At 32.1% G+C, this 26,005-nt stretch overlaps 1 protein-coding gene across 1 annotated transcript in view; it reads right to left on the bottom strand.

Annotated features, from left to right (window-relative positions):
* The window catches only part of LOC140843570 (uncharacterized), a 254,046-nt gene extending 229,023 nt beyond the window's left edge, over positions 1-25,023 (bottom strand). Inside the window, exon 1 of the mRNA XM_073213322.1 lies at positions 24,873-25,023. Within this exon, the coding sequence (XP_073069423.1) occupies positions 24,873-25,023 (151 nt within the window). The remainder of the gene's footprint in view (positions 1-24,872) is intronic.
* Positions 25,024-26,005: the final 982 nt, after the last annotated feature.

Genomic DNA, 26,005 nt, shown 5'->3' with positions numbered 1-26,005 from the left:
AAAACTAATTGAGCTTAAAGTGTATGCTTAAAAAAGAATGTAATTTCTATGTACTTTCATAATCCATATTTCCCATAGTAGTTTCACAAACTCATTTGCACAATTTATGTCTTATTTTTCTAACATGTAAAATAAATATAATTTCCTAATGTAAGTTATTTCCTTAAGTCTTTTCTCCTATATGAAAAGGATGTAATTTCCAGAATTTTGCAAGTTATTATTCCATATGGCATTATTTCAAGAAGAAATCCACATTTCACTTGAATCTGTTTTTTTTAAAAATAATAGTTTAGTGTTAGCAACTGTAGTTTTCAATTTTCCCAAGAAATTACAATGGGAAACTTAAAGGATATTGAAGAAAGTTTTAAATCTATTGCTTTCCAAATTAGTCTTTTTTGAAAGCAGTGAATTATACTCTGGTGGACCCATTTTTTACAGAAACAAATGAACAATCAATATTAGTAGCAGTGGCAGACAGTTATCATCAATACTACAAGATCAAGTATTTGAAATATTTATATATCTTAAGAATTTTAATCTCTCCTGAATAGATTAAATTTTTCTATGATTATGTGTACAGTGTTAATGTTGATAATGCTGAACATTTTAAACTAAAAGTATTTATATAAACAGCACAAAAGTGATTAGATATTAAAGAGAACTGGGTATTTGTTAAAACAGCCAAATTTTAAATAACATCCCAGACATTTCTTTTGTTTAAGGTGGCATTTAATACTCTTTGAAAAATAATTTATGCTTTTCTTTTATTTTTTTTTTGTAGTATGGCACATTGCTGACTCTGTGTCAGTACTCTGATATATACCTTGCCATGTGATTAATTGGGAAAACATATAATCAGCTATTGGAGGAATAACAGTGCTCTTAAACTTATAATATAAGCTATGGGTGCTCTTACTCCTTCATAAACAAAATACTTGCCTTTAATTCATTGTATGTCTTCATCAAGGATAGTCCTTCCACACTCTACCCTACTACATCTTAATATTTTTGAGGTTTTGTACCTGGAACATTCATTGGTTTCCCAGAAAGCTGTCATTATACTCTACATCTTCAAAAATGTTTTTTGTATACTTAAGCAGCAAAGTCCCAGGTTCAAATTGTGACTCCAGTCATGTTAATAATTGTGAGATTTTTGAGCAAGTTCTTAACATCTCTGAGCCTCAGTTTTCTGTTCTTCAAAAAGGTCAAATGTTATTTGTCATACTGTTGTGAAATTTTTGAAGTTAGCACTTACAAACTGCCTGATAGCCTAAAGTGTTGTTTATGTGGCCTATTAGTAACTCCCAGTTTTATGTTGATGTGCAACTCAGTGACTTTCATGTTTCGTATCAGGAAGAGTTTCCTTATAGTCAACAATTCAGATTGATAATTATGTATATTTTTGAATGGGAATATTTTGTGATGTTACTGGAGAACATAATATTCTGTGGTTAGGGGACAAGTCTAGTAGTTACTGGTAGATAATAACCCAAAAATGTTGTCTCTCTGCTTACATAAATTCACGACCTTGATATTGTCCTACTGCATTTTTTTTTGTAATTAGGCTTTGTGGATTGAAGAGAGGAAGCATTTCCATATATATCTGGGTAAAGCTCCTGTACTTTAAAATTGAATTGTAACATGTTTCCAATATGCTGGTCTGAAACTACAGAGTAGTAATTATGAAAGGTGAAAGATTCTTTTGTGATTTTGCAGATAAATTTGAAAAAAAATCATATTCACCTTTTGGCTTCATTCAAATATTTGAGGAATTTTGTGAGAAAGAGAAGGTTGAGTCTGCTTGTTCCCCCACAGTATAGAAGGAGAAATTAGGACTAGCATGTGGAGATAAAAGGAGAAACTTTTGTCTTAAAAGTGATGGATTATTTCTGATAATTAATAGTGGGCAGAAACTAAAACTATGCCCATTATTTCTGATAGTATATTATCCCTGCCTTGTGTCAGGGATTATATCAAAGAGCTTTGAAGAAAGTTCCTGCTCATAGTATTATGTTAATAGTCCCAGAAACACCACAATTAAGGATGTCTTGGGGATGAGGGAGGGGACTAACACAAATAGGGACCTCGAGGTGTGCCAGTGACCTTTGAACTCGAAGCTTTATTCTAGCACTACAGTAGCATGACCTAGGAAAACTGACTTTAATGGCAACGATAAATTTGCCAAATTTAATTTAATTTAATTTAATCCAGCTAGAGACAAATCTCCCATTTTCTTTGAAAGTTAATGCATGTATCTGTGATTATGCAAAAGTGGAAAAGCATGAAATGGCTTTTAGGACAAAAACACTAATTGAGATTATTATTATTATTATTATTATTATTATTATTATTATTATTATTAGGCTTGAAATATGTTTATCCTTTGGCACCTGATTAAACAAGGAAGGGATAATGAAATGAGAACCAATTATGTATTTTTTGGATGGATGTCTCATAATTCTGTTTTAAATTTGACTTGAGGAATGTGCTAGAAGGCATAACAAAGATCCTCTCAAGTCAGAAAGAAAACTACTGTTCAGAAATTCTAACTGGGTAAACAGATCTTCTTCTAGCTGAGGTGATCATGTCAAATCAAATACCTCATTTTATGAGGGAAACAAATGGAGTGGTGACTCCAGAAGAGGCACTTAGCCAGCCAGATCAGCTGAAACATGTAACAGATGTCACATCCAACCTGTCCTCAGATCACATATTTTGAAGGGTATCTCCATAATTATTAACTGTTGGACTCACCACTACCTTTGGATCAAATAAATGCTTTCACTCTCTCAGTGTATTCATTTTGAACCAATATAACAATTGGCACAGAAAACAGGGAGAGATTCCACAGTGTCCCATTATAGAAGTATCATTAAATGAAAATAATTAAATACTTTCAGTATCATGTTACTTACTCACTTGACTGTTTGCTGATGTATTAGGAACTGAGTGCTAGGATAATTGTGATCATATTTCAAATGAATGGTTTATTTGGAACCATGAGCTAATTCAATTAAAAAGTTTATTTCAAATATGTTTTCTTTGCATGGGGCTCGTTTGTCATCTTGCACTGTGATTTTGTAAAGGAGAGGTAATAAATATCTTGTGCCTCAAGGGCTATCATGCTTGGTTTATTTCTTCTGCCTAAAGGTCTAAAGTGCATATCTTAAAGTATAAATTATAATGATGCCAATATCATTAAACTACCTGCAATACTTATATTCAAATAAATCATTGATTTCTAAAATATTATAGCAAGCAGGAGAATAAAAGAGAGGCTATCATTACAAAACAAGTGAGTATATGAGTAAGTAGCCACACATGTATATACACATACTATGTATTTGTTATTCACATAGCACTTTTCTTGTTTTAATGGAAGCTTGCTGAAATTTAAGTGTTAAATAAATGATGGTATTGATATCAATAATTATTACCATTGTTTTACTGCATTGCAGGTTTAGATAAGAAATATAATTTAATACTGATTTACTGAACAGTCAGGGAGGAAAAATTGAAGAGGGAAAATCTAATTAGGCTTTTTAAGAAGAAACACCTAATTAATCATATGCCTAGGCCAAAACATGGCTCTAATACTGATCTGATTTTTTACTCTGTCATACCATGTAGAGTTCATGTGTTTTCTATAGATTATGAGTTGTCTCACCAAATAGCATACATTTCCTCTAGTTTTATTTAGTGTATTGTGTGACCTTGAATGTTGCATAATCATGAATTAGAGCATCAGATACGAATAGAGGTGAAGTGAAAGAGAGAGGGAGAAAGAAAGGAAGGAAGGGAGGGAGAGAGGGAAGAAGGAAGGGAGGGATGGAGGGAGGGAGGGAGGGAGGGAAGAGGAAGGAGGTTGAGGGAGGATAGAGAAGGAGAGAGAGAAGAAAGCAAGCAAGAAAATCTCAAAAGAAAGACTCCTGCTCTAAGGGACTTCTGCATCCCCCAGACCCACAGAAACCTTTCAAAACATCACCCAGTAAGATATGTCTGTGCTCCCACTACATTGTGGTGGTATCTCTTTTTCTTAATCAGTTCCCAAGCCCCTCAGACTCTAGACGTCACTTGAGTAGGTAATTCAAAATGCGTTGATTGTCATTAAGGTACTCTCTTTTTCCCCACGGTCTACATTATTGGCTACTATGTGATGTGATTATGAAACTAAGGGTACAGCATGTTAAGTGGCTCTTAACAGTGCTGGGAAAAGAAGATAAAATGCTGGATAGGTGAGAACTCATTGACAAAGGAGCATTCTCTCACAAGTTTAGGCTTAACATCCTAGTACAATATCTCAAACTTATTCTGACAACCTATTGAATGGCCCTGTAGGATTTGAACATCATGGTTGCTTAGAATAAATGAGGTGGAGATTACATATGCTTTCACAGTACTGAGAAAGGACTGAGAATGGTTATAAAAGTGAGAATGTTAAAGAATTTATTTTGAGACCAGAGATCCCACTGTATGTGTTATCTGGAGCACATAAAAGACCATCATTTTATCAGAGCATGAGAAATGCTCTGGTGAAGGTGATATCTGCTTCTTTAGACAATTCAAGGTTGGTGTCCTCCATGGGCTGTGGTCAGCTCTAGGAGATGCTGTCAGGGAACTTCGCTATCTGGTCTCAGTGAGTATAAGATTCCAAAACTGTACATACTAAGTGGTGGTGCTTAAACTCAGAGGAATAGTCAGAATTACTATAACAAAAAATAAGGTCAAAAAGGCAGTCAAGTTAGCTTGACCTTCAAGAGTCTTTGGAAATTAATAACTGATCATGATATTCCTGGAGGAGGGATAAGTGAATAGCTGAATCGAGTAAAAGAGTATTACTGAAATTATGTAACAAGAAAAAAAAGTCAGTGAGCCTAAGGCTGACAAGAGACATCCACTACAAAAACTCCTTAACCTAAGCCAATTTACAGCCCTGAAGTCTACCAATTAAAGTGAAGAATGGGCCTCTTTAAAGAAAGACCTAGTAAGGATTTGGCAAGTATGCAAAATAAATATTTTTTCTCTACTTCCTTTATGAGGCCTATAGTGATTTACCATAGCAATTAATTGCAGGGGGAAAAGGAATATCCAAATTTTAAGAATCTTTTAACTTCAGGATCTGAGCTGGTACTGATGTCAGGGGACTTGAAATGTAAATGAAATCACTGCTCTGTGGGCTAAGTGGTGATTTATAGATACTGTGATGAATAGAATCCAAGTACATCTCATAGTGGATTTAGTATATTTACAGATACAACCAGATATTATGTTCCCAATCTTCCAGTGTGTAATTATGATACATGTATTGCACATCTAAAAAAGCCCCCATGCTGGATACCTGGATTTGAAGAGTCATAGTAGGAGGAAAGCCAAGTAAAATCCCCTGAAATTCCAGACCCTAGCCAAGAGAATGAATCAGAAATACTGCTTTGTCCCCTGAGGAGGTGCAAAGATTAATGCCATTTTCAAAAACTTAAAATGACAGGGGTCATTTAATTCATAGTCTTTAATTCATTGGCCCATTTGACCCTGAGAGGTGAGGTGGAATGTGTCATGACATTTGTCTGTGGACTATAACTAATCAAGCTAAACTTAATCAAGTGGTAGCCCTCACTCCAGATGTGACACACCAGGTATGTTGATTGTTAGAGCCCTACAGAGCCTCAGGGGTTTGACATTTTGGTACTTCGTTAAATGAGGTGTTTTATTTTATTTTGTTTTACATTATGTTTTCAGTCTCCTACAATAAGACTATAATTTACTTTTATCTGATAAATGGTAAAGTGGCAAGTTCCAGTAGGATTGTCATAGCATAGAATGTCTTGCCTTCTACTACAGAAGACTACTTATAATTTGAAAGGCATTGTTTAGTGTCCCACCCGAGAAGAAACTGAGAGCCTGCTGATTATAGGGCATCACAGGATGTTGTGACTGGAACCACCTATCATCATGATATGATTGTTGCCAGTTGCAGTAAATCAAATGGTCATGCAGGCTGAGCTTCAGCATATGACTGAATTGTAACATTCAGATCAGCCAAAGCAGGTCCAGAGGGCATAAATTACACGAACAGGTAGCCTAGCCTCTCATGTCCCTTATTTCTCCTGAACTCATGCTTTCATCTTACATCAGTGTGTAGTCTTGCTGAATTTTCTACAATGAGCTAACAGAAAAGAGGAAACCTAAACAAAGGCCTGATACACAAATGGGTTAGCAAAATATTTTGGGATAACATGCAATATGACTCAAGAATGGCTTGAGGGAGAATAGTGAATGCAATATCTTCCCAACAGCCTGAGTAAATTTAGACATTTATTTTGTATGGGGGAAGAAGTGGCCAAAGCTATATATATGCCTAGCCTCTAGAACAAAAAGGATGATTCAATTGGTTGGTTAGTGATCTAAAAGGAATTAGATCATAAGATCACTTTCAGAGGTTTTATATAAAGTATGTAGGTGAAAACACAGGAGTAGATACTAATAGTACTGACATTTATGTATCATCTTAAAGTCTAGCAAAACAACATAGTCCTATGCTGAGGAGACACTGAATGATCAAGTAGAAGGATGATTTTTTTTGTGTGTTTACCAGTCAAAAAGAATCTTTGGCCACCCTGTGATGCTGCAATAGGTTCACGAATAGAGTGGTCACAGTAATAGTGAGGTTATGCATTTGTCCAAAAGCAAAGAACTCATTTTTCCAAGACTGTTCCAGCTACCACAGCATCTACAGAACCTATATTCCAACAAAGACTGACATTTAACAGAAACTGACATTTAGCCCTCAATATGGTATGCCTTAAGGAGACCAGCCAGTGACTTGGTAGTAGACTGATTATATCTAACTCCTTCCACCAGAAAAAGACAATAATTCGTCATTACTAGAATTCATACCTTTTCTGAATGTGGACTTGCCTTCTTTGCTCACAGTTCTGGCATCATCAACTAAAGGTTTATAAGTTGTATTATTTTCTGGAATATGATCCTTCACATTGTTGAATTAGACAGACCTATTAAAGAATAGAGATGAAGCGACAGAGAAAACACAATGATAGGATCAACACAGATATTTCTACCACATAATTCATCACTTAGATATTGGCATATGTACATCATTCTGTACAGTGCCCAAGGTTCTGTCCTCCAGCATGCAGTATATACAAGGAATAAACAATGGTATTAGATGTCATGGCCCTAGAAAGGATGCATCATACATGGGTCTAAGCCCAAGTGACGGGGGGCAGTTTTTCCAACTTTCATCAAGTATTTTTAAATATATTGCTCAATTTCACATGCTTAGTATTGTCCTATAAAATTTTTAATGTTTATACATATTTAATTTTGCTGTTGTCTGGTAACATTCTGCATAATCCCAAGTCTTTTAAAGGCATTGAGATTTATTTTATAGCCCACCATGTAGTTTATATGGACAAACACACTATATTTACATAAAAAGAAATGCGTTCGGATGGTATTTGGAGTTTTGTCATCTAAATACAAATGTGGTCAAGGCAGTCGACATTAGGTAATATATACATTTACTGATTTTATATCTAGTTTTTGTAATCACTTTCTGAGAAAAAGGTATAAAATTCTGTTAATATGATAACAGGGTCTTTACCTTTATGTCACTTTTTGGTTCACGTAGGTTGATTTTTTTTTACCTACATAAATACACACACAGTTTCATCCTACTCAGATCCTCATAGTAAGAACATGGTGGAATTTTTGGAAAAAATGCCCATGAAAGAATGGGAGCTCCCCCCTCCATCAAAAGCACCCCTCAGCAATTTTTCCTTTCATACAAGTCCACATTCAGTCTCCAGAAATGTATCATTATCAGAAATTCATCAAGCATTTCGGTGTTTATACTAGTTCACAGTTCTGGTGGCTTCTGTTCCAGGTGTGCAGGTCTCACCTGCATTGACACTTTATGTGCTCCTCTCCCTTCAGACTTCAGAGTAGCAGTTTGTCTTGTGACCTCATTTCTTTAAAGGGTTCAGGAAAGATTGTCAATTTTTAACTTCTTAAAATTGTTGATATTCCAACTTCCTGTTGTGAGGCCTGGAGTAATGACTTCCAAGCCTTTCCAAAGTCGGAGTTCAAACCATCAGTCCTCTAGTGAAGTTTTGTTAGAGATATAATGTATTTTATAATTATAAATTTTCTATTTACCTCTTCTTAAAAATATGAATCCCCAAGTTCTCATCACTTTGGTATTCATATATGCTATGTAACTTTAATTCATATCTCAAAGCTATACAGATAGCAAAAGCTGTTCAAGAGTATACCAAAAAACTGGATAATACACCAAAAAAGGCAGTTGAGTCATATGAGGTTGACAGTTCTGACAGGGGAAAAGAACTCTTAAACTTACTATTTCAGAAAGCAGTGCTATTCTTTGTGCTCTGACAAATTTGTAACTCACATTTTGATTATACACCCATTGTTACAACACTCTTCCAGTTGATAGCTGGATATGTGTTAACTTTACACAAAAACAAAATGTAACTTCTTTCGATATGTGGTTAATGGAGAACATTGCCTATACAATGTGGAAAGGTTTTTATTCTGCAAAAAAAGTATATTTTTAAAAGTCCATGACATAAATTGACAATAGAATTCTTCTAGATTGTTGGTTATAAAATACCACCACACTGACTTTCATAATTTAGCATATATTATTTAAGTATGTGTAGGATAGGTTTTAAAGCCTATATATAAATATTTATATGAATAACTATTATTTATAAAAGTCAAGGTAGTTAACCCAGATGTATGTATATTCCAAATTTTAATTGCAGTTAAAATTAAGGTTGAGATAAGAGATGATTGAATACTCTGGATATTTTCTTATTAACTAGCTATTAAACAATACATAAAACAGAACTATGTAATGTTAATTACACCATTTGTGAGTATTATTTGATTCAGATACAGGCAAATTACATTCTTTTCTTTGGTCAGGAAGAAACATCTAAATGTTTAATTGGCTTTAAATCTATTCTGATTTATTGAGTTCCAAATAATATCTCAGCTGAAAAAGTAATAAAAAAATCTTAATTTACCATGTATAATTTAATTTTTATCCAAAATATTTTAATACTGTGTCAGTAAATTCCTTTGAATCCCTGCATTTCTAGCAGTTTCTAAGGAAGACCATTTTCATCAAGTAAAGGACATCAGATTGTTTCTGTTGCCATCTATGGCAAGCAGTGGGTTGAATCTGATAAAAGTTAGTAGTCCTATTTCTGTGAGCTCCTTGCAGCTTTTTCTCAGTATCAGATACTTATAGTGCTGACATTTCAAAAGCACAGATGGTGCAGAGGAAGTCCTCAGACGTCACCAGAGGGCGGTTTTCAAATCTTTGTCACAGGTTTGGAGAGCTACAACTTGAAAGAGACAAAACTTTACTAAGCTTTTTATTTCAACTCAAAATTAGTTAGCTTCCAAAACACTTAAATCATGAAGATTCCGTATGAGTTAATACAATTGTTACACCTTGGGTTTTCTATGCTCTTGGGGAAATATTGGATGTTTCAATCTTTGTATCAATATTGTAGATATTTTCTATAGGAAGGTTTATACTTTGTACCATGAAAAAATATTTTTGTAACTCTCTGTCATGGTCTTTGTACTACAACAATACTTACTACTGTGGTATTAATATGTGTATTATAGTAATTAGATTTTGGATTTGGTACAGAGTTAAGAACTTTTGTTTCTTTTTTTTTCAAACAGGCATCTGTGCCTAGTTTAGCGTTGGGTATATGGATTGGTGTAAAATACATGTTCACTGAATGTTTAAATGAATTGATATTTGATCATTTATGAGACTAAAATTTAATCAGTTATGAGACTAAAATGTCTAACATGAGACTATATGTTAAAGAGAAGGGAAAAGTACTGTATTTGTAGGGCACAGATTAAACCAAAACTAAAAAAACATCCTGGAAAGCAGAGGAATAATTGAAATGTTCTTGTTCTAGTCTCATCATGTAACTATCCCTTACTAAAACAAATAAAACAAGTTACAAACTTAATTTATAATTAAAGAACATGTACAGGATTAATAAAAAATATTTTTATCATATTACTATATAGTTAGTTACACTAAACAGGCATTTCTATCTTTTCAAAAGTTGAACACATCTTTAATTAATGCCCATTTCCAAATCAAGACTTTTTTTAAAGGTGAAAAAAATAGAGTTGACATCTAACTCTGTTAGACACTTTCACAGTATTATTTATTTTTGTCCCATACATCTGTATGGTTTATATATATATCTTTTAAAGAAGTACATAATCTATAAAATAGTGATAAATCACTAAATAACTTACAATGCAAATATAATTTCTGGAGAAACATTTAAATTCCTAATGAAAACCTTATAATCAAGGCACCATCTATTTTAGATATTAGTGTTAAAACCACATGGTACTGTATTTTTGATAACCATTTCTATACTGATAAGTGAAATATAAAATATATTCTTAACTACAATTTTCATCTTTTAATTAATAAAATATTTTTGAAAATGGTAGATGTATAACATCCACAATTTAAATCATACATTAAAAGACCTAGAAGAACATAACCATTTTATGGAATTCAGTCTTTCATAAATAATCATCTTTGACAGTGTAATGAGCTTTACTCTAGGTCTCACTAACTATATATATTTACATAAAACACTTTTATGTATATTTTTAATATTTATGTAATATGAATATCTTTCTGTATGTATAATATATATACATAAAATCATTTTAAAGATTAATGTTATAGTATTTGTTAATTGAAGTAATGGCTTGCATATATTTTATGTAACTAATTCCCTTTTGTTGGATAATTAAGATATCTTCAACTATTTACTATTATAATAAAAGATTTGGAAAAATCATTTTTGCATAAATATTTATTCATGTTGCAACCATATCTGTATGGTAAATCCTTAGAAGTAGAATTGCTGGATTAAAGGCAAGGGATATTTTATATCTGAAAAAAATTAACACAACATCAAATGAGATTGCATTAAACTATGCTCAAACAGTAATGAGATTCTGCTGACACTTGATTTTCTTTTCAAAGGCAAAATATCTCTTTTTACATAAAGGTTTAAAATTTTTTCCTATCGTAGTTTTTGGATGTCTCTTATTTATTCACACTAGTATACTTTATATTTTTGTTGTATATTTTTTTAAATATATTTTCAACTTGTGTATTTTCATTGTTGAAAACCTATTTCTGTGTTAATTATGTCATTTTCCTTTTTGAAACTTTCTAATGTTTTAAAAATATTTTAATTTTTGATGCTGGGATATCAAATATAAAATCTTATATGCAGATAATCATAACTTTGTCTTTCTTCTGTTTCAGTGTGTATACTTACTTGATTCACTGTTTAATTGCATTGGCAAGATTTTTTTAGAATAATGTTAAAATTAAAATACCAAACATCTGTTTATTGTCTCTATAATTCTTTTGTAAAAGAAGTCCAACACTTTAATAAGAAATGTCTCACTTTTTCATTTGTTTCTTTTTTATGTATATTTTAGGATACACATTATTCACATATTTGTAATGTTCCTTCCCCCAAATCAGTCAAATTCTTATCTAAATTTCAGAACTCTTGAGTCAAAACTCATTTAAGAAAAACTGGATACTAGAATATAGTATGGTCAGCACACTAACATTTTTAAGATAATGCCAGGTTATTAAATATAACAGTATACAGTACAAACAGAAATCCAGCAAGGAAAGAAGGGAGAGAACATCCTTGTCATCAGAATAACTTCTCATTACATTAGCTGTCAGCATATTGAGCATGATGAACTAATTTGTGCTTTGCTTCCAGAGTATAAGACCTATCCTATCTTCCTTTTACAAAACTTTTATGCTTATAAATGGGTATGTTGATATGCCATTTAATATGCTATGTTTCAGATAAAATGGTAATGCATGCTAAAAATATGTATAATGAGATAGTGGGTCAGATATGAAAAATTTAGTAAAGATATTTAGTAGACTAACAGCTGTCAACAAATCTCTAGAAATCCCGTAAGTTCACTCTTGGCTTAAGAAAAGTTAATAAACTCCAATTTAAAAGTACTGGAAGGACAACCTAATTATCTTAGACCTATTTCAATCCCCAGGTAATGGTCTAGAAAATATAGTAAGATAATTGATCTTTTGGAAGAAGGAACTGATGAATTAAATGTCAGTACAGGTTTCTGAGACATAGTTGCAGACTAATATAATGAATCAATTTTAATAGAGTAATTGATAAGGTTGACAAGGACAATGTATCGTGTTTAAGATAACAAGGTTAAAACCAAACTACACATGCTGCTGCTTCTTTCAACAAACTGCATCACAAGGATTCTTCAGAATGGTTTACTATGAATGAAATTATGAGAAAGTCATTTTAATTACTAGAAGTATATACCTTTTCCATTATTTGTTTCCTTGAATATATATTCATTTTATGAGTATTTCTAATTACATATTTTTCATATGTTCTCAGTTCTCTGGAAGTCTAAACTTCTGATCTATGTGTTTGACAATACTTTTAAGAAAACTTCCTTTTACCACATATTATAATTTTACTAAACACAAAGTATTGTGTATTCTAATATCTCAGAACAGGGCAAAGAGCATCATTTTTTTTTCTTGTGTACATACAGGATCTCAATCAAAATTTGCTACTACCAAAAAAATAGTTTTGGAATGGGTTATGTTTTACTTCACCTTTTTAGATTACATTAAAACAGCTTTTTGTAAAACAAACACAACTACTTACAAATATTAATCAGTATAAATTGTCCTAAAAATACCCCCTGAAAAAATATGAAGATAGTGACACCAAATTACAAGTGAGCTTATATCTTTCAAATTTTTATTGTTACACTCACCATTTATTTTGACCCAGGCTTTCTTTCCAGTCATTAGTATGCCATTATCTCATAGCTCCTTAAATAGATGTAAACTTTTGGGTAAAATTGATCTTAAACTCTCTTGATACAAATGTCTTCAACTTTGCAGTCATGCATTCACTCATTTAACGACATTAAAAATAATCTTCTGTGTGCCAAGCACTGGTTTTGGGGGATATGGCAGATAGGAACTTTGATTAAATCCTTTACATTGTAGAGCTTATGTTCTTAGTGGCAGAGATACTCAATAAACTAAGAAATGTAATTTCAGGAAGTAATATGACAAATTAAAAGGATGAATAAGTGATGGGCCTTTTTTTAAATTGAAGTATTGTTTATACACAATCTTATATTGGTTTCAAATGTACCACACAGTAGTTTCAACAGTTACCCATATTATTAAGTCCTCGCCTCCTCTAGTGCAGTTATCTGTCAATATAGAAAGATGTTACAGAATCATTGACTATATCCTCCATACTGTACTACCGTCCCCATGACCAACCTATATTGTGATTGTGAATTATTGTGCCCTTTGCCCCACCCCCACTCCACCCTCCCCAGCCCCAACTCCTCCCCTTGGTAACCACTAATCACTTCTCAATGTCTGAGTCTACTGCTGTTTTGTTCCTTCTTTTTTGCTTTGTTTTCATACTCCACAAATAAGTGAAATTATATGGTATTTGTCTTTCTCCTCCTGGCTTTTTTCACTTAGAATAATACCCACTAGATAGATTCATATTGGTCCAAATGGAAGGAGTCCTTTTCTTTTTATGGCTTAATAATATTTCATTGTGTATATGTACCATATCTCCTTTATCAATTCATCTATTGATGGACACATAAATTGCTTCTATATCTTGGCTATTGCAAATAGTGCAGCAATAAACATAGGGGTGCATATGTCTTCAAATCAAGGATTTTGTTTTTTCAGGTAAATTCCTAGAAGTGAAATTACTGGAAAGAGTGGTATTTCTATTTTTAGTGTTTTACAAAACCTCCATACTGCTTTCCACAGGGGTTGCAGCAATTTACATTCCCACCAACAGTGTAGGAGGGTTCAATGGGACCATTTTTAAAAGAATAGTCCAGGAAGGCCATGACATTTGAGCAGATACTGATTAAGTAGGAAGCAAGTTAGGCAGCGGCTTATGCCTGGCATAGAGAACAGCAACAATTTTATTACTATGGTAATTTATTTCTTTATTCTTCTTCATTAATAAGAAATGAGTCTTCCTAAATTGGAGTGAGCTAGGAATTATCTGGCAGGATATGAATTAGAGAAAATCCCTTGGGTTAAATGATAAAGGCTTATTATTATTGTTATTGTTTTGTTTTGTTTTGTTTTATTTTTTTATTTTTTAAATGAGAGTAAGAATTGGATTTTGTTTTGATGTGATCAAAAGTTAGCATAGTAATGATGTGTTTTGATTTATGGTATAAGAAGTATGACGTTAATACTACCAATAGTATTTAGAAAGTATATGATGATAGATAATGATGACAACCACTTTGGATAATATTATTATAGTCCAAATGAGATCATTTTTGGTTAAATTATAAAGATATATCCCAGAAAATATCCTGACGTACCAGATACGGTGTGTAAAAGAAGGATAAAAATTGAGGTCAAATGTTGCAATGACGTGTTAATGGTGCAGTGATGTTGGTTTAAGTAATTTTTTACAAAAAGTTTGAAGTTTGTTTTAGACCATCAATAGATAATTTTGAATAGGCTTTTAAAGATAAATTTATATATGGATGCAGATATATAGATACAGATGAAATTATGGACATGAGGGATGTTTAAAACCTGAAGCAAACAATTAAATCATGCATATAGGAAGCATGAAAGCAACTTTGTACACAATCCATTACTAAATAAATAATCATCTTTATATTTTATGGGATATAATACTAACTAGAAATTAACTGCATGTGCTGTAATGTGATCTCGCTGTAATGTGATTCTCTGTTCTATGTGAAATTCTGTGATATCCATATGCAACATTTGTCACTATTTTAGGACATGGCTAACCGTTTATCCAAACTGCAGAATTTGGCTTGAAATCAAGCTCTCCTGCCTTCCAAATAACACAAATCTCCCTTATATAAGGAATTCTTCCATTTGTTAGTGGTCAGTTTCCCATTCATGTGTAAAATGGATATCTGTCTTTTTATCTATATTGTGTCTACATGAAGTAGGACTCATTTGTAATTTAACATTACTGAAAGAATACTCCTTTAGATTTCCCATGTCCCTGGGGTTAATTTAAACCTCTGAATGCTTCTGTGAGTGTTGGGCAGTCCTTCCACTGCAGTTATCCCCACATTTGGTTAGTCTACTTATTGGTCTTCTGTAGTTCCCATTTCAAGTCCTTGACTTCCCTGGAAATGCATCAAATGCCGTACTTATTTCCTCACATCTCCATCATAATATGTAATCTCCATCACAATTTATGTTATCTCTTATTGATGAAGACATTTCCTCTATGGGATGGAAAGGGCCACTAAACTCCTTCTGGATGGTGTTATATTTGAATAGGGAAATTAAATCATGAACAGGCTAGGAGAATATATTTTTATTTGAGTGTCAGTTTCCCATTCATGTACAAAATGAGTATCTGTCTTTTCATCTATATTGTGTCTGCATGAAGTAGGATTCATTTGTAATATAAATTGTGACCTCAGGATGATGTTAAAGATATATGCAATTTATTATAATTCCTAACTACTATATGCTGAATTTAAATAAATCCTAAATTCTCAAAGAAGCCTTTTCAGCATTTATTTGGATATGAAATAAGTCTAACCAATCACCCCTACAAATGGCAAGCATATCCAACTGGTAGAATAAGTACAATTTGTTACAAAGTGATGAATAGGGTCTTGGTTAGAATTTGGTTTTAAGTAATTCACCAGATGAATGTGTTTTGAAATTATCTAAATATAAATACTGAATTTTATTGGATTTTGCAGTATTTTTCAGCACATAATTAGTCAAGGTTAGAAACTCCCATGATTGAATATATTTATCATTTGCATAGGCTCTTTTAATTTTGGGAAGGAAAGTTTATTTATTTTATCAAAGCACATTTATGTTTCTCCATTTAATTTGTGATATAGGTTAATAAATTAACCTTCCTTTCATATTTGGAGATAGATGTTTAGGCAACTTAAATGTTAGTGTGACTTGCCTCCTCATTTTTTGTCCTGTTGATATGGTGTCATAAATCTGGAAAGGGTTTATTTTTCTAACATGGTTTCTAGGATATGCTATATCCACATATCATAATTCTAACCATGTTGATTTACCATGACAAATCCTTTTAACATTTCCTAACAATATCTTAAGAAGTGGAGTATAACAAAAATTTGCTGCTAGGGAAATGCTGACTTTCAGGCATGAGTACATAATAAGGATTTTCTTTTCTGTAACTTCTTCCAGCATTTGTAAATGTGGTTATAACGGTTCAGTTCACTTGAATGATGACAGGCTTAAATTCCAGTGAAACCTTTTTCTTCTGAAAGAACTGTAATAAGTTGTTGCCCTTCCAATCCTTTTTGCTTATGATATGCTGGCCTTTTAGAAATTTTTTCATCAGAAGCAGTTCCTCCTATGATGCCAAAATAACATCTGTTCAGTGAATGTTGATTGTGGATTCAACTCAATATTAGAGAACTAAAAATTGTTTTAATTATAAGGATTTGGCTTATAGAAGGTTTAGAGAAGTACAAGAAGAAACACCTTAGGCTCAAAATAAATATTTCTAATAGGAATATTTTCTAATGGAATATGGATTGTGTGATAATCTTATAATTCAAGTTTTATCCTGAGAGTAGAAGTCTGTGTTGGTGATGCAGTACATTGCCATATATTTGAATCTAATAAAGGAATAGTTTATTCAAATGTATATGAGCAATTAACATATATCCTACACAATCACTAGCCTGAGTGATTTCAATTCATCATTATATACAAAACCAAGTTACTTTTCCTTTGGACCTTGTATCTTGTTATTAACATTTTAAGTTCAAATAGTTTCAGAGATGAATAGCCATTTACACTCTCAATAAACTGAATCAATTTCAAAATGCTAAATAGTGTCCATTTGGATACTGATTATTAGACCATTATAAAATATTAAACTATGTTTACCTAATTTCAAATAATTCTATGCCTCATATATTGAGAAAGCAACTGATAGAACATTAATGTCTTTTACCTTAAGTAGTCAAAATTAAAACATTTGCATATTCACTCAATTTGCATCATGGTCAAGTATGAACTAAGCTGACATTAGAAGGTACCTTAATTTCTTTAGAATAGGTTTTTCAATTAAATTATGAAATCCTTAATAATATTTGTCAGGTATTATGTCAATTTCAGTTGCTTGGGTCAAAGAAAAAAGTGATATATTAATAGATGCTTCAAATCATTTATAATCTAAAAGAGACAGAAACCCCCTGGTAAATTTTTATATAAAACTTGCAGTAAGAGGAAGAAGGGGAAAAGCTACTCATTAAGTGTGCTTTTGCCCTCGTGACACATACTTATACTCCAGTCAGCTGTACTTTAGTTCCCTGGTTGAGGCAGTCCAAGAAGACACAGATCACAGTCCAGAGTCTGGCCACTTTCCCTGTCTTTAGGTAGAGAACTAATTAATCTTCAAGTGAATGCAAGTAAGTGCTAAAAATTGCAGGGAGGGCTTTCTTGGCACAAAGTGGAAAAGAAGAGAAAATGAAAAAAATCTTGGGGAGATTACGGTCGCAGAGTTGACTTTCTATTGTCTATTCATAATAAGTATGATCAGCCTGGGTGAGTCAGAGACTTTTAAATCTTTAATTTGGTTTGAGACATTCTCCAGCCTGTTGTAGCAGAAAGGAATGAAAAGTTACCTGGAGGGAAGAGGCAACTCCCCTTAACTTCTGAGAACATTGTAATTATCACAGAAGGAAAATAGCCAGTAAGCTGTGAAATATTACAGAACATACAAGGAAATAAGAAATGCTGAACACAAGTGAGGATCAATAAAATCTACATTTACTAGGCACACATAGTCTACAAATAACAGATTTGTATGATACTGTGTTTAAAACAATCTGTTTAACCTGTTTAAAGAAAACATTTTTTAAAATACTGAAAATTATAAAAAGTGACATAGCAGATTTTCAACAACAACCAATCTGGCAAATAGAAACTTGAACTTCCAGCCGTGTTGGAGTGAATGATACCAGATTTTCATTTCATTTTTGAACATGAAGGAAATGGAAAATATACAAGAAAAATGTTTTGAATATTGGGAAGCTGGTAGCACAGTACTGTAATGCCTGAATGAAGGAAAACAAATGAGGTGAGCCCTAAAAAGCCTCAAGAGTGCCCATGAAGAGGCTTTCCACACACGGTGTAAAGATGAGTAACCCAAGCAAAGTACAGTGACTCTGGTGAGTTAAGGGACAAGAAATCAGAATTCTGGACAGCTGGGACGACTATGATTTGTAGGAGAAAATACTACAAAAGCAGGAGATATGCCAAGAAAAAAAATAAAAAATATATCCATGGCATTCCTGTTAGGCTGTGCTGGATCCAATATTCACACACATATGGTGAAAAGAGAAAAGGTTGATGAACAAATTTCAGAAACTACTCAGAATTGAGAGACATATGATTCCCACTACCCAAATATAGAAATACAGTGAGACAGGGAAGGAACAGGGGGCAGCCCCTGTCCAGTCAGAGCAAGATAAGGGACCTGGGAAGGACAAACAAGATGCTTACTAAGGACCTTAGGAATGTGAAAAGCAGGAGAATTGCAGTTGAAACAATGCAACAATGTACAGAACCTCCATGATAAAGAACCATTTTACTGATTGAAGTCATCTCAGGTAGCTTGACTAAGGCACACTAGTTAAAAATAGAAATGACCTTTAGTATGATTGGTTAAAGTATAGCTGGCATTACGATGGGAACCTATAGAAAACAAATAGCTTCTCTCATGGATGCGACAGGCATAAAATCCCTAGACTTGAGTCCATGAAGGACAGTCTTGCCCCTCCCAGTATGTGCCTGGGAGTTCTGTATCTTTGTTCTCTCTATCAATAAAAAGCCACTTTCTTGCTTGCCTACCTTGAGCCTTTGCAAAGTTCATTCTCCAGCTCTGTAAACAAGAACCCTGATATCAGTAGCTTAATGTGTTGTGTATTCAGTAGAGCCATGGAAAGGATCGGGATGAGTAGTAGGTGTTAAATTACTCTAAAAAAAAAGGCTACTCTAGACATACCAAGCAAAATTTTAGTAGATGCTTCAAAAAGTTCAAGCATTATCTGTAAGTAACTTAGCTTTCCCAAACAATAATAATATTCTTGGAATGCAGAAAATAAAAAAAAATGTATATATTTAACCCTACAAAATACAAAGTGTCAAATTACCAATAAAAACAAAATACTAGACATTCGAAGAAACATGAAATAACAGGAAAAAATAAACTTAGGCTCAAAATGATATACATGATAGATTAAGATCAACCTTTTAAAGGAAAACATGAATATAATGGGTAAAGAAGTGGAATCTGAATAATAGAATCTCTGATGTGAAAAAAATCACTGGGTAACATATGAGAAGTTTAAATAATATAAAAGAAAGTCTCAGTGAATTTAAGGCATAGTAACAGACAATTGTCTGGCAAGATTAAGAAAAACATAGAGAAGAAACAAAACATTAAGAAAAATAATAAAAATGGGACAGGATTATAGATGCTCAGCAACAAATAATAAATAATAAAGCCAATAATTTTGGAAGCTTACATGAGTCAGTAAAAAAAAAAATCTAGAAAAATAAAAATGACTGAAGCTACCTCAAGAAGAAGTAAAAATCCTGAAATATGCTACTTTAAAAAATTAAATTATTTTATAATTGTATATTTAAATATATATACCTTTATTTTATCTGTTTATGATTACATTTATATTTTATCCTGAAATATAATTTACATATTTGAAATTATACTTATTTATAATCATTTTATAAGTTATACATAATTCATAGAGTAAATGGTATAATTAAATATATATTTAAAGTATGTGTATTTAAAACTTTCTCAAGGTGATTATATACTTAGAAAATTCATAAATATCTATATATAAATGAATAGAATTAAGAGTATGGCAGAGTCACTGGATATAAAATTACTATACAAAATTTAGTTGCATTTTGATATTCTAGAAACAAATAATACTATATAACTTAGGATAACAAGCTATGAAATATCTATATAAATTTTTAAACAATGATGTACAATAGTTTTGTGGGAGATACAAAATTCTATTAAATATATTAAGGAATAAAATTAATGCATTATGTAGCATATTCATGAATTTAACACTAAATATTGTAAAACATATCAGGTGCTAGCAAATTATTAACAGATTCATTGAATCCAAACTGACCCCAAAATTTTTTTGTGGAAATCAGCAAGAATCTTCTAACATATTTTGAGATGTAAGAACCAAGTATAAAGAAGACTATAATATTGAGGAATCTCTTTTGAGATATTCAGACATATTATATTATAAAGCTTCAGTAATCATGAGAAATATATATTTGAATTGTAATAAAAACATTTATAATTACATATATATAATATATTCTATTATATATAAAATTATTATAATTGTATTATTTGAGGTACATAAATTTCAAACCTTTTGAATCTGTTTTAGATATTTTTCATTTTTTAACTTTTTGGAGATTATTGGGAATCTATAGCAGGCTATAATCACAAATCCTGTACTTTAAAGGTCTGGTTCAAATTAAAGCCTGATTCTCTAATAGTTAATAAAACCAAATTCAAGTTGATGAGTCCAGATTGAAAAAGCTGTATCTTTTATTATGTTACATACATACAAACTCAGTTACAAAGACATTCATTCTCTCACAGTTGTTTCTTGACTTACATTGGACTTATGTTTGAAAGAAGGCTCATCTTTACAAAATGAATATATCATGTGGCAATCCCACGTTAGTAGAACAGAGCTTATTTCAAAGGTAAAATTGAGAAAAATACATGCAGATCACTTATTGTCCCCTCTCTATTACCTAACTATTTTAAGGTTAATGTTGTGTAAGACCCTTAGGCTTAGAATTTATAATTCATTGTGAGAAGGAAAAGTAATAATAAAAGTGGAAATAGATACAATGTGTTAAGATAGGCTGGCAGAAGTCAGGATATCTATGAAAAAGACAAGAAAGACAGACAAATATTAATAAAGAAAAATGCAAATCTTATTTACAGTACTGACAAGAGTTAGGGGAGGACACCTTTTGGTTTTGGGTGTTTAGGTTGGGGGAGAGGTGCAAGCGTCAGTAATTCTTGTGGGTTCGTTAAAATTAAACAGCCGTGTATGTTTTTCTTGGCAGCATTTAGAGAAAGGAGGAGGTACAGGAAAGAGTTCAGGTTTATAGATTATTCCTGCCTGCTTCTATATTTATTCCATTTGAACTGAAAAGTGTTTCTTCAGATAAATAGTTTTACAGTAGCAAGTGGTGGAAAAATCTTATGCTGGTTTGTTGAGTAGGTTGAGAATAGGTGTTTTCAACTGAGTACACCAAGGTGCATGCTGTATCTAGATTCTGCAACATGCATTTGTGTGTCAAAATGCCTTTCCTTGTCATTTTTTTCTTTTATTTAAATATCTACATAATCAACTCAATAACAAAGATTATTATTAGTTGTATAGATGACAAAATCAGCTTTTTATTATTTTATAATATATAGTCTTGGATAAATAAATATGCCTGGGACCTAAGGTATCATCATACTACCATTTTACACCAAAATAATTTTTGATATTATGGAGTAGAATTTTTTAATGGATGGAGTAAAGTAAAAAATGTTTTTATTATATTACTGTCATCTACAGGAAACTATTGTAATTTTTTGCTTTTATATACTTTGAGTCTCGTATAGAAGTATATGTTATGACATAAACCTCATTGATGAAATCTAATTCAAGTTTACATTAGTACTTATCTCAGATACATAGCACCATAGAGTATGTGACAACTTTCTCTAAGATTCTGTCAAGTGTCGACACACAAAATACACATGAATTTATCTGAAGACAATAGGTGCCCTCCTCTGCTTTAGTGTGCAGTTTTTTTTTCTTCATTCCTTTCTTTAGGTAGCTTCATAATTTTGTGATTATAAGTCACAGAATTGAGGAAAGAATGTGGACTCGGAAAACTGGGCTCAGAGCTTTGTCTGTGATGGGACATAACATTTCTCATTTTATCATTTGTAAACCTTTGTATTGACACTAACAGAAAATTACACGTTTAATGAATTAATGTTCAGCTCACTAAATTTACACAAACTGAACACCCCAGTGCATCCAGGACCTGGATCAATAAACTGAGAACTGCTGGCACCACTGCTCTTCTGCTCCGTCTCAGCCACTAAACATGCCCTCAAGGGTGTCGTCACTCTCTTGTAACATCATGAAATAGTCTTACCTGGTTTTATAGTTTATATAAAAATATCCTCTATTATTAACCCCTTGGATCTGGCTTCTTTCACATGGCATTATGTTTGGGAGATCTATCCATATTGTTCTATGTAGATTGAATCATTCTCACTGCTCTATATAATTTTGTGTGAATATATTGTAATTTATTGATCCATTTTAAGTTGATGGGCATTTGGATATTTAACAGTTCTTGACTGTTTTGTTAGAATTACTGTCCACATTCTTGTGCACACTTCTGTTGAATATTTAAACACTCTTTTGTAGATTATCAGGTAAGGACAGGAACTACTGTATTATAGGGAGTGCATATATTCAGTGTTGGTATCTATTATCAAACAATTTTCCAAGGTGATTGTACCAATTTTACACTACTGTTTGTAGTATATAACTATTCTGGTAGGTCCACACAATGACAAGCACTAGGCATTTTCATTTTTGGCTCCCCTTCCTACCCTTAAATCAATCAATCTATCTATCTATCTATCTATCTATCTATCTATCTATCTATCTATCTATCTATCTATCCATCTATCATTCTATCTATATCTATCTATATTATATCTCCTAATTTCTTTTTCTATGGCTTATTTTCCTCCTCATTCTGCATATACTTGAACTGATACAGACTCAACTATAATATAAATGCTAAGGCATAAACATACATATTTCTAACCTGAACCACTCTTAAAATCCAGGATTTATATTCATATGCCTCCTGAATCATTCGACTTGTGTGTATTTTCTCAGAATTATAATAAATTATATCCCCTCTAGGTTCCCCTACTTTTTATTATATTATTTGTTGACTAATTCTAATTCAAAAAATCTGGATTTTATCCTTTAGTTTTTTTTTTAACATCTTCAAGTAGGTATATATAGGAAAAGTCCTTTTGTTTTCCCTCTTAATTATCTAAAGCTACTGCTTTCTTGTCAACATTATTGCCTTTGGCATTTTTCAAGGTTTATCATCTTTCACTATATGTGTTTTTCCTTTGAATTCAAGTAAGTTATACTCCAAATTCCATTTTGTCCCCTAAGACTTATCTTTTAAAATACAGTTTGTTCATAACACTATTATGGTGTGATCTTTTAGTATCCTGTTCCTTCTTAAATTAAACAAAAAATAGTTCCTTAGCCTGACAAGTAAGATATTCTGTATTCAGACCTAAGATTTACAAGAACATCTCCATTTAATAAATGGAATTGTAGAAAGAACAAGTGTTCTTTCTAGAACCACAATTAAAACTTATTGGAGAAATGACCAAGTCACAAATGTCTGTGAATTTGTTTTTTCTACTTTGTGAAAGATTTTCATGCCACCAATCTCAGAATAAAGTTTTATAAAGATGAAATTAAATGAGTTATCATATGAAATACCCAAAGAATCTAATTCATAATAGACTCTTAAAATATGCAAGTTAAGTTCCTAAACTTTTCCAAGCATGTTCTCATCCCTTACCCTATAAGGATAGTTTCAGAACACTGACTATAAATGCTTTTAACCTCTCCATGTTGTTTCATATACTATCCCATCTTCCCACTATCTACTTAATTTTGGGGTGATGAAAGGGACTGACAAATTCATATTCCTTGATCAAAGAAGGGTTCAGTGTCGTTTCTTTTGTGATTATTATTTTTGTTGTGGATAATGAAGTTTTGGGTTTTTTATTGAAGTATAGTTGACATAAAGTATTGTATTAGCTTCAGGTGTACAACAGTGATATTTGACAAAGAAGTCTAGTTACCATGTGTCACCATACAAAGTTATTACAGTATTATTGACTATATTCCCTATGCTGTACTTTACATCCCTGTGACTTAGTTGCAGCCACAGCCTTTGTTGCATGCATTTTTTTTCATATTCCTTTTTAATTCATGTTCTATATCCTGTTTAAGAAATCATTGGCTATTACAAGATGCTGGAGATTTTTTCTTATACTATTTTTCTAGAAGATTTTTTTTTTTACCTTCTGAACTTAAATCTACAATCTACATAGAATTGATTTGGTATAAGGTAGATGGTAGAGTTCATAGTTTACTCTTTTTGATATAACTATTTAATTGATCTAATACCATGAATTTAAAAAACTATACATTTTGCATTGCTTTGCAGTGCCACCTTTCCAGTGCAAGAAGATATATTTATTCTGGGTCCTTTAGAATCCCGAATCTATTTCATTTGTTTAGTTGCTTACCCTCATGCCCATAACACTCTAATTAATTACAGTAGCTTTATAATAATTTCAGATTAATATACTGTGAACTTTGTTCTTTAAAATTATTTTGGTTATTTTTCTACTTTTTATGTACATATATTTTAATATTTTGTCAATTTCCATACTCATGTACACATAATTTGTACCCAGTTTGTATACATACACACACATAACAGTGATTGGTGCTGGGCTACTGACGCATTTGTGAGGTCTGAAAATTCACTCCAAGCTCATTCAGGTTGCTATCGAAGTCTTTCTTTGCAGCTCCATGACAGGGCTCCGGCTCTTTACCGGATGCCTCCTGAAGCCTTTCCTCAATCCCAAAAGGCCAGCTGCAGTTTTTTGCCATGTGGCTTCCTCAGTATGGCTGCTCCCTTCATCAGCCAGAAAGAATGATTTACTTCACACTGCTAAGACAGTGTCTTCTATAATAAAACATAATCCTAGGAGTTCATCTCAACTCCATTGCCAAGAAACCTCATCACAGGAGTAATATTGGTTAAAAGCAAGTTAAAGTCTCCCATACAGTGGGAAGGGTAATACAAAGGCATGGACATGAAAAAGGGAATAATCAGTAGGGGTCATCTTAGAATCTGCCCACCACAAACTTTAAGAAAATGAAACTGCAAACTCTGGAGACTAAGACAAAATTTTCAGTTACTATAATTGATAAGGAGATTATGTCCAGGATACACAAAGAAAGCTTATAAATGCATAATAAAAAACAGAGTTCTTAAGAATGTAATGGGAAAAAAGATTAGAATAGAGACATCACAAAAAGGGAAATTAAATGTAATACAAATATATGAAACCTATCATTTGTTAAGGAAGTTATATTAAAATCACATTGAAAATGCACAAAAACTAGAATAACTAAAAAAATTGAGTATATGAAATAATTCGGATGTTCTGACTGCTGATGGGAGTAAAGGATTTATATAACTACGTTTAGTCTACATATGATTATAAAAGTCTCCATTGTAGATATATACCCAACAGCAATTTGTATATAAATACATTAAAAGTCAAGTGTGGATATGGCCCAATATAACTGGAAACTTGTTAAATATTCTTCTAAAGTAATTTAGATAAATACATTTCATTATGTTTATAAAATATGGTTTCAAATAACACTGAAAATAAGTAGAATATTGCTGTATACAACACTATAGTGTTGACTGAAATATGCCAAAAGCAAAATGGGGACACTAAGCTATTCTATTCACATAATGTTCAAAGGATGAAAATGAATCCATGGAAATACAATTAAAAATTAATTATTTTAGAAAAGACTATTGTAGTTTTGGTGTTATTATTATTCTTTATTTTGT

Source organism: Manis javanica, chromosome 9, assembly GCF_040802235.1.
Source record: "Manis javanica isolate MJ-LG chromosome 9, MJ_LKY, whole genome shotgun sequence".
NCBI lineage: Eukaryota > Metazoa > Chordata > Mammalia > Pholidota > Manidae > Manis > Manis javanica.
Note: the sequence above shows the minus strand (reverse complement) of the source record. Positions and strands in the feature narration are given on the sequence as shown.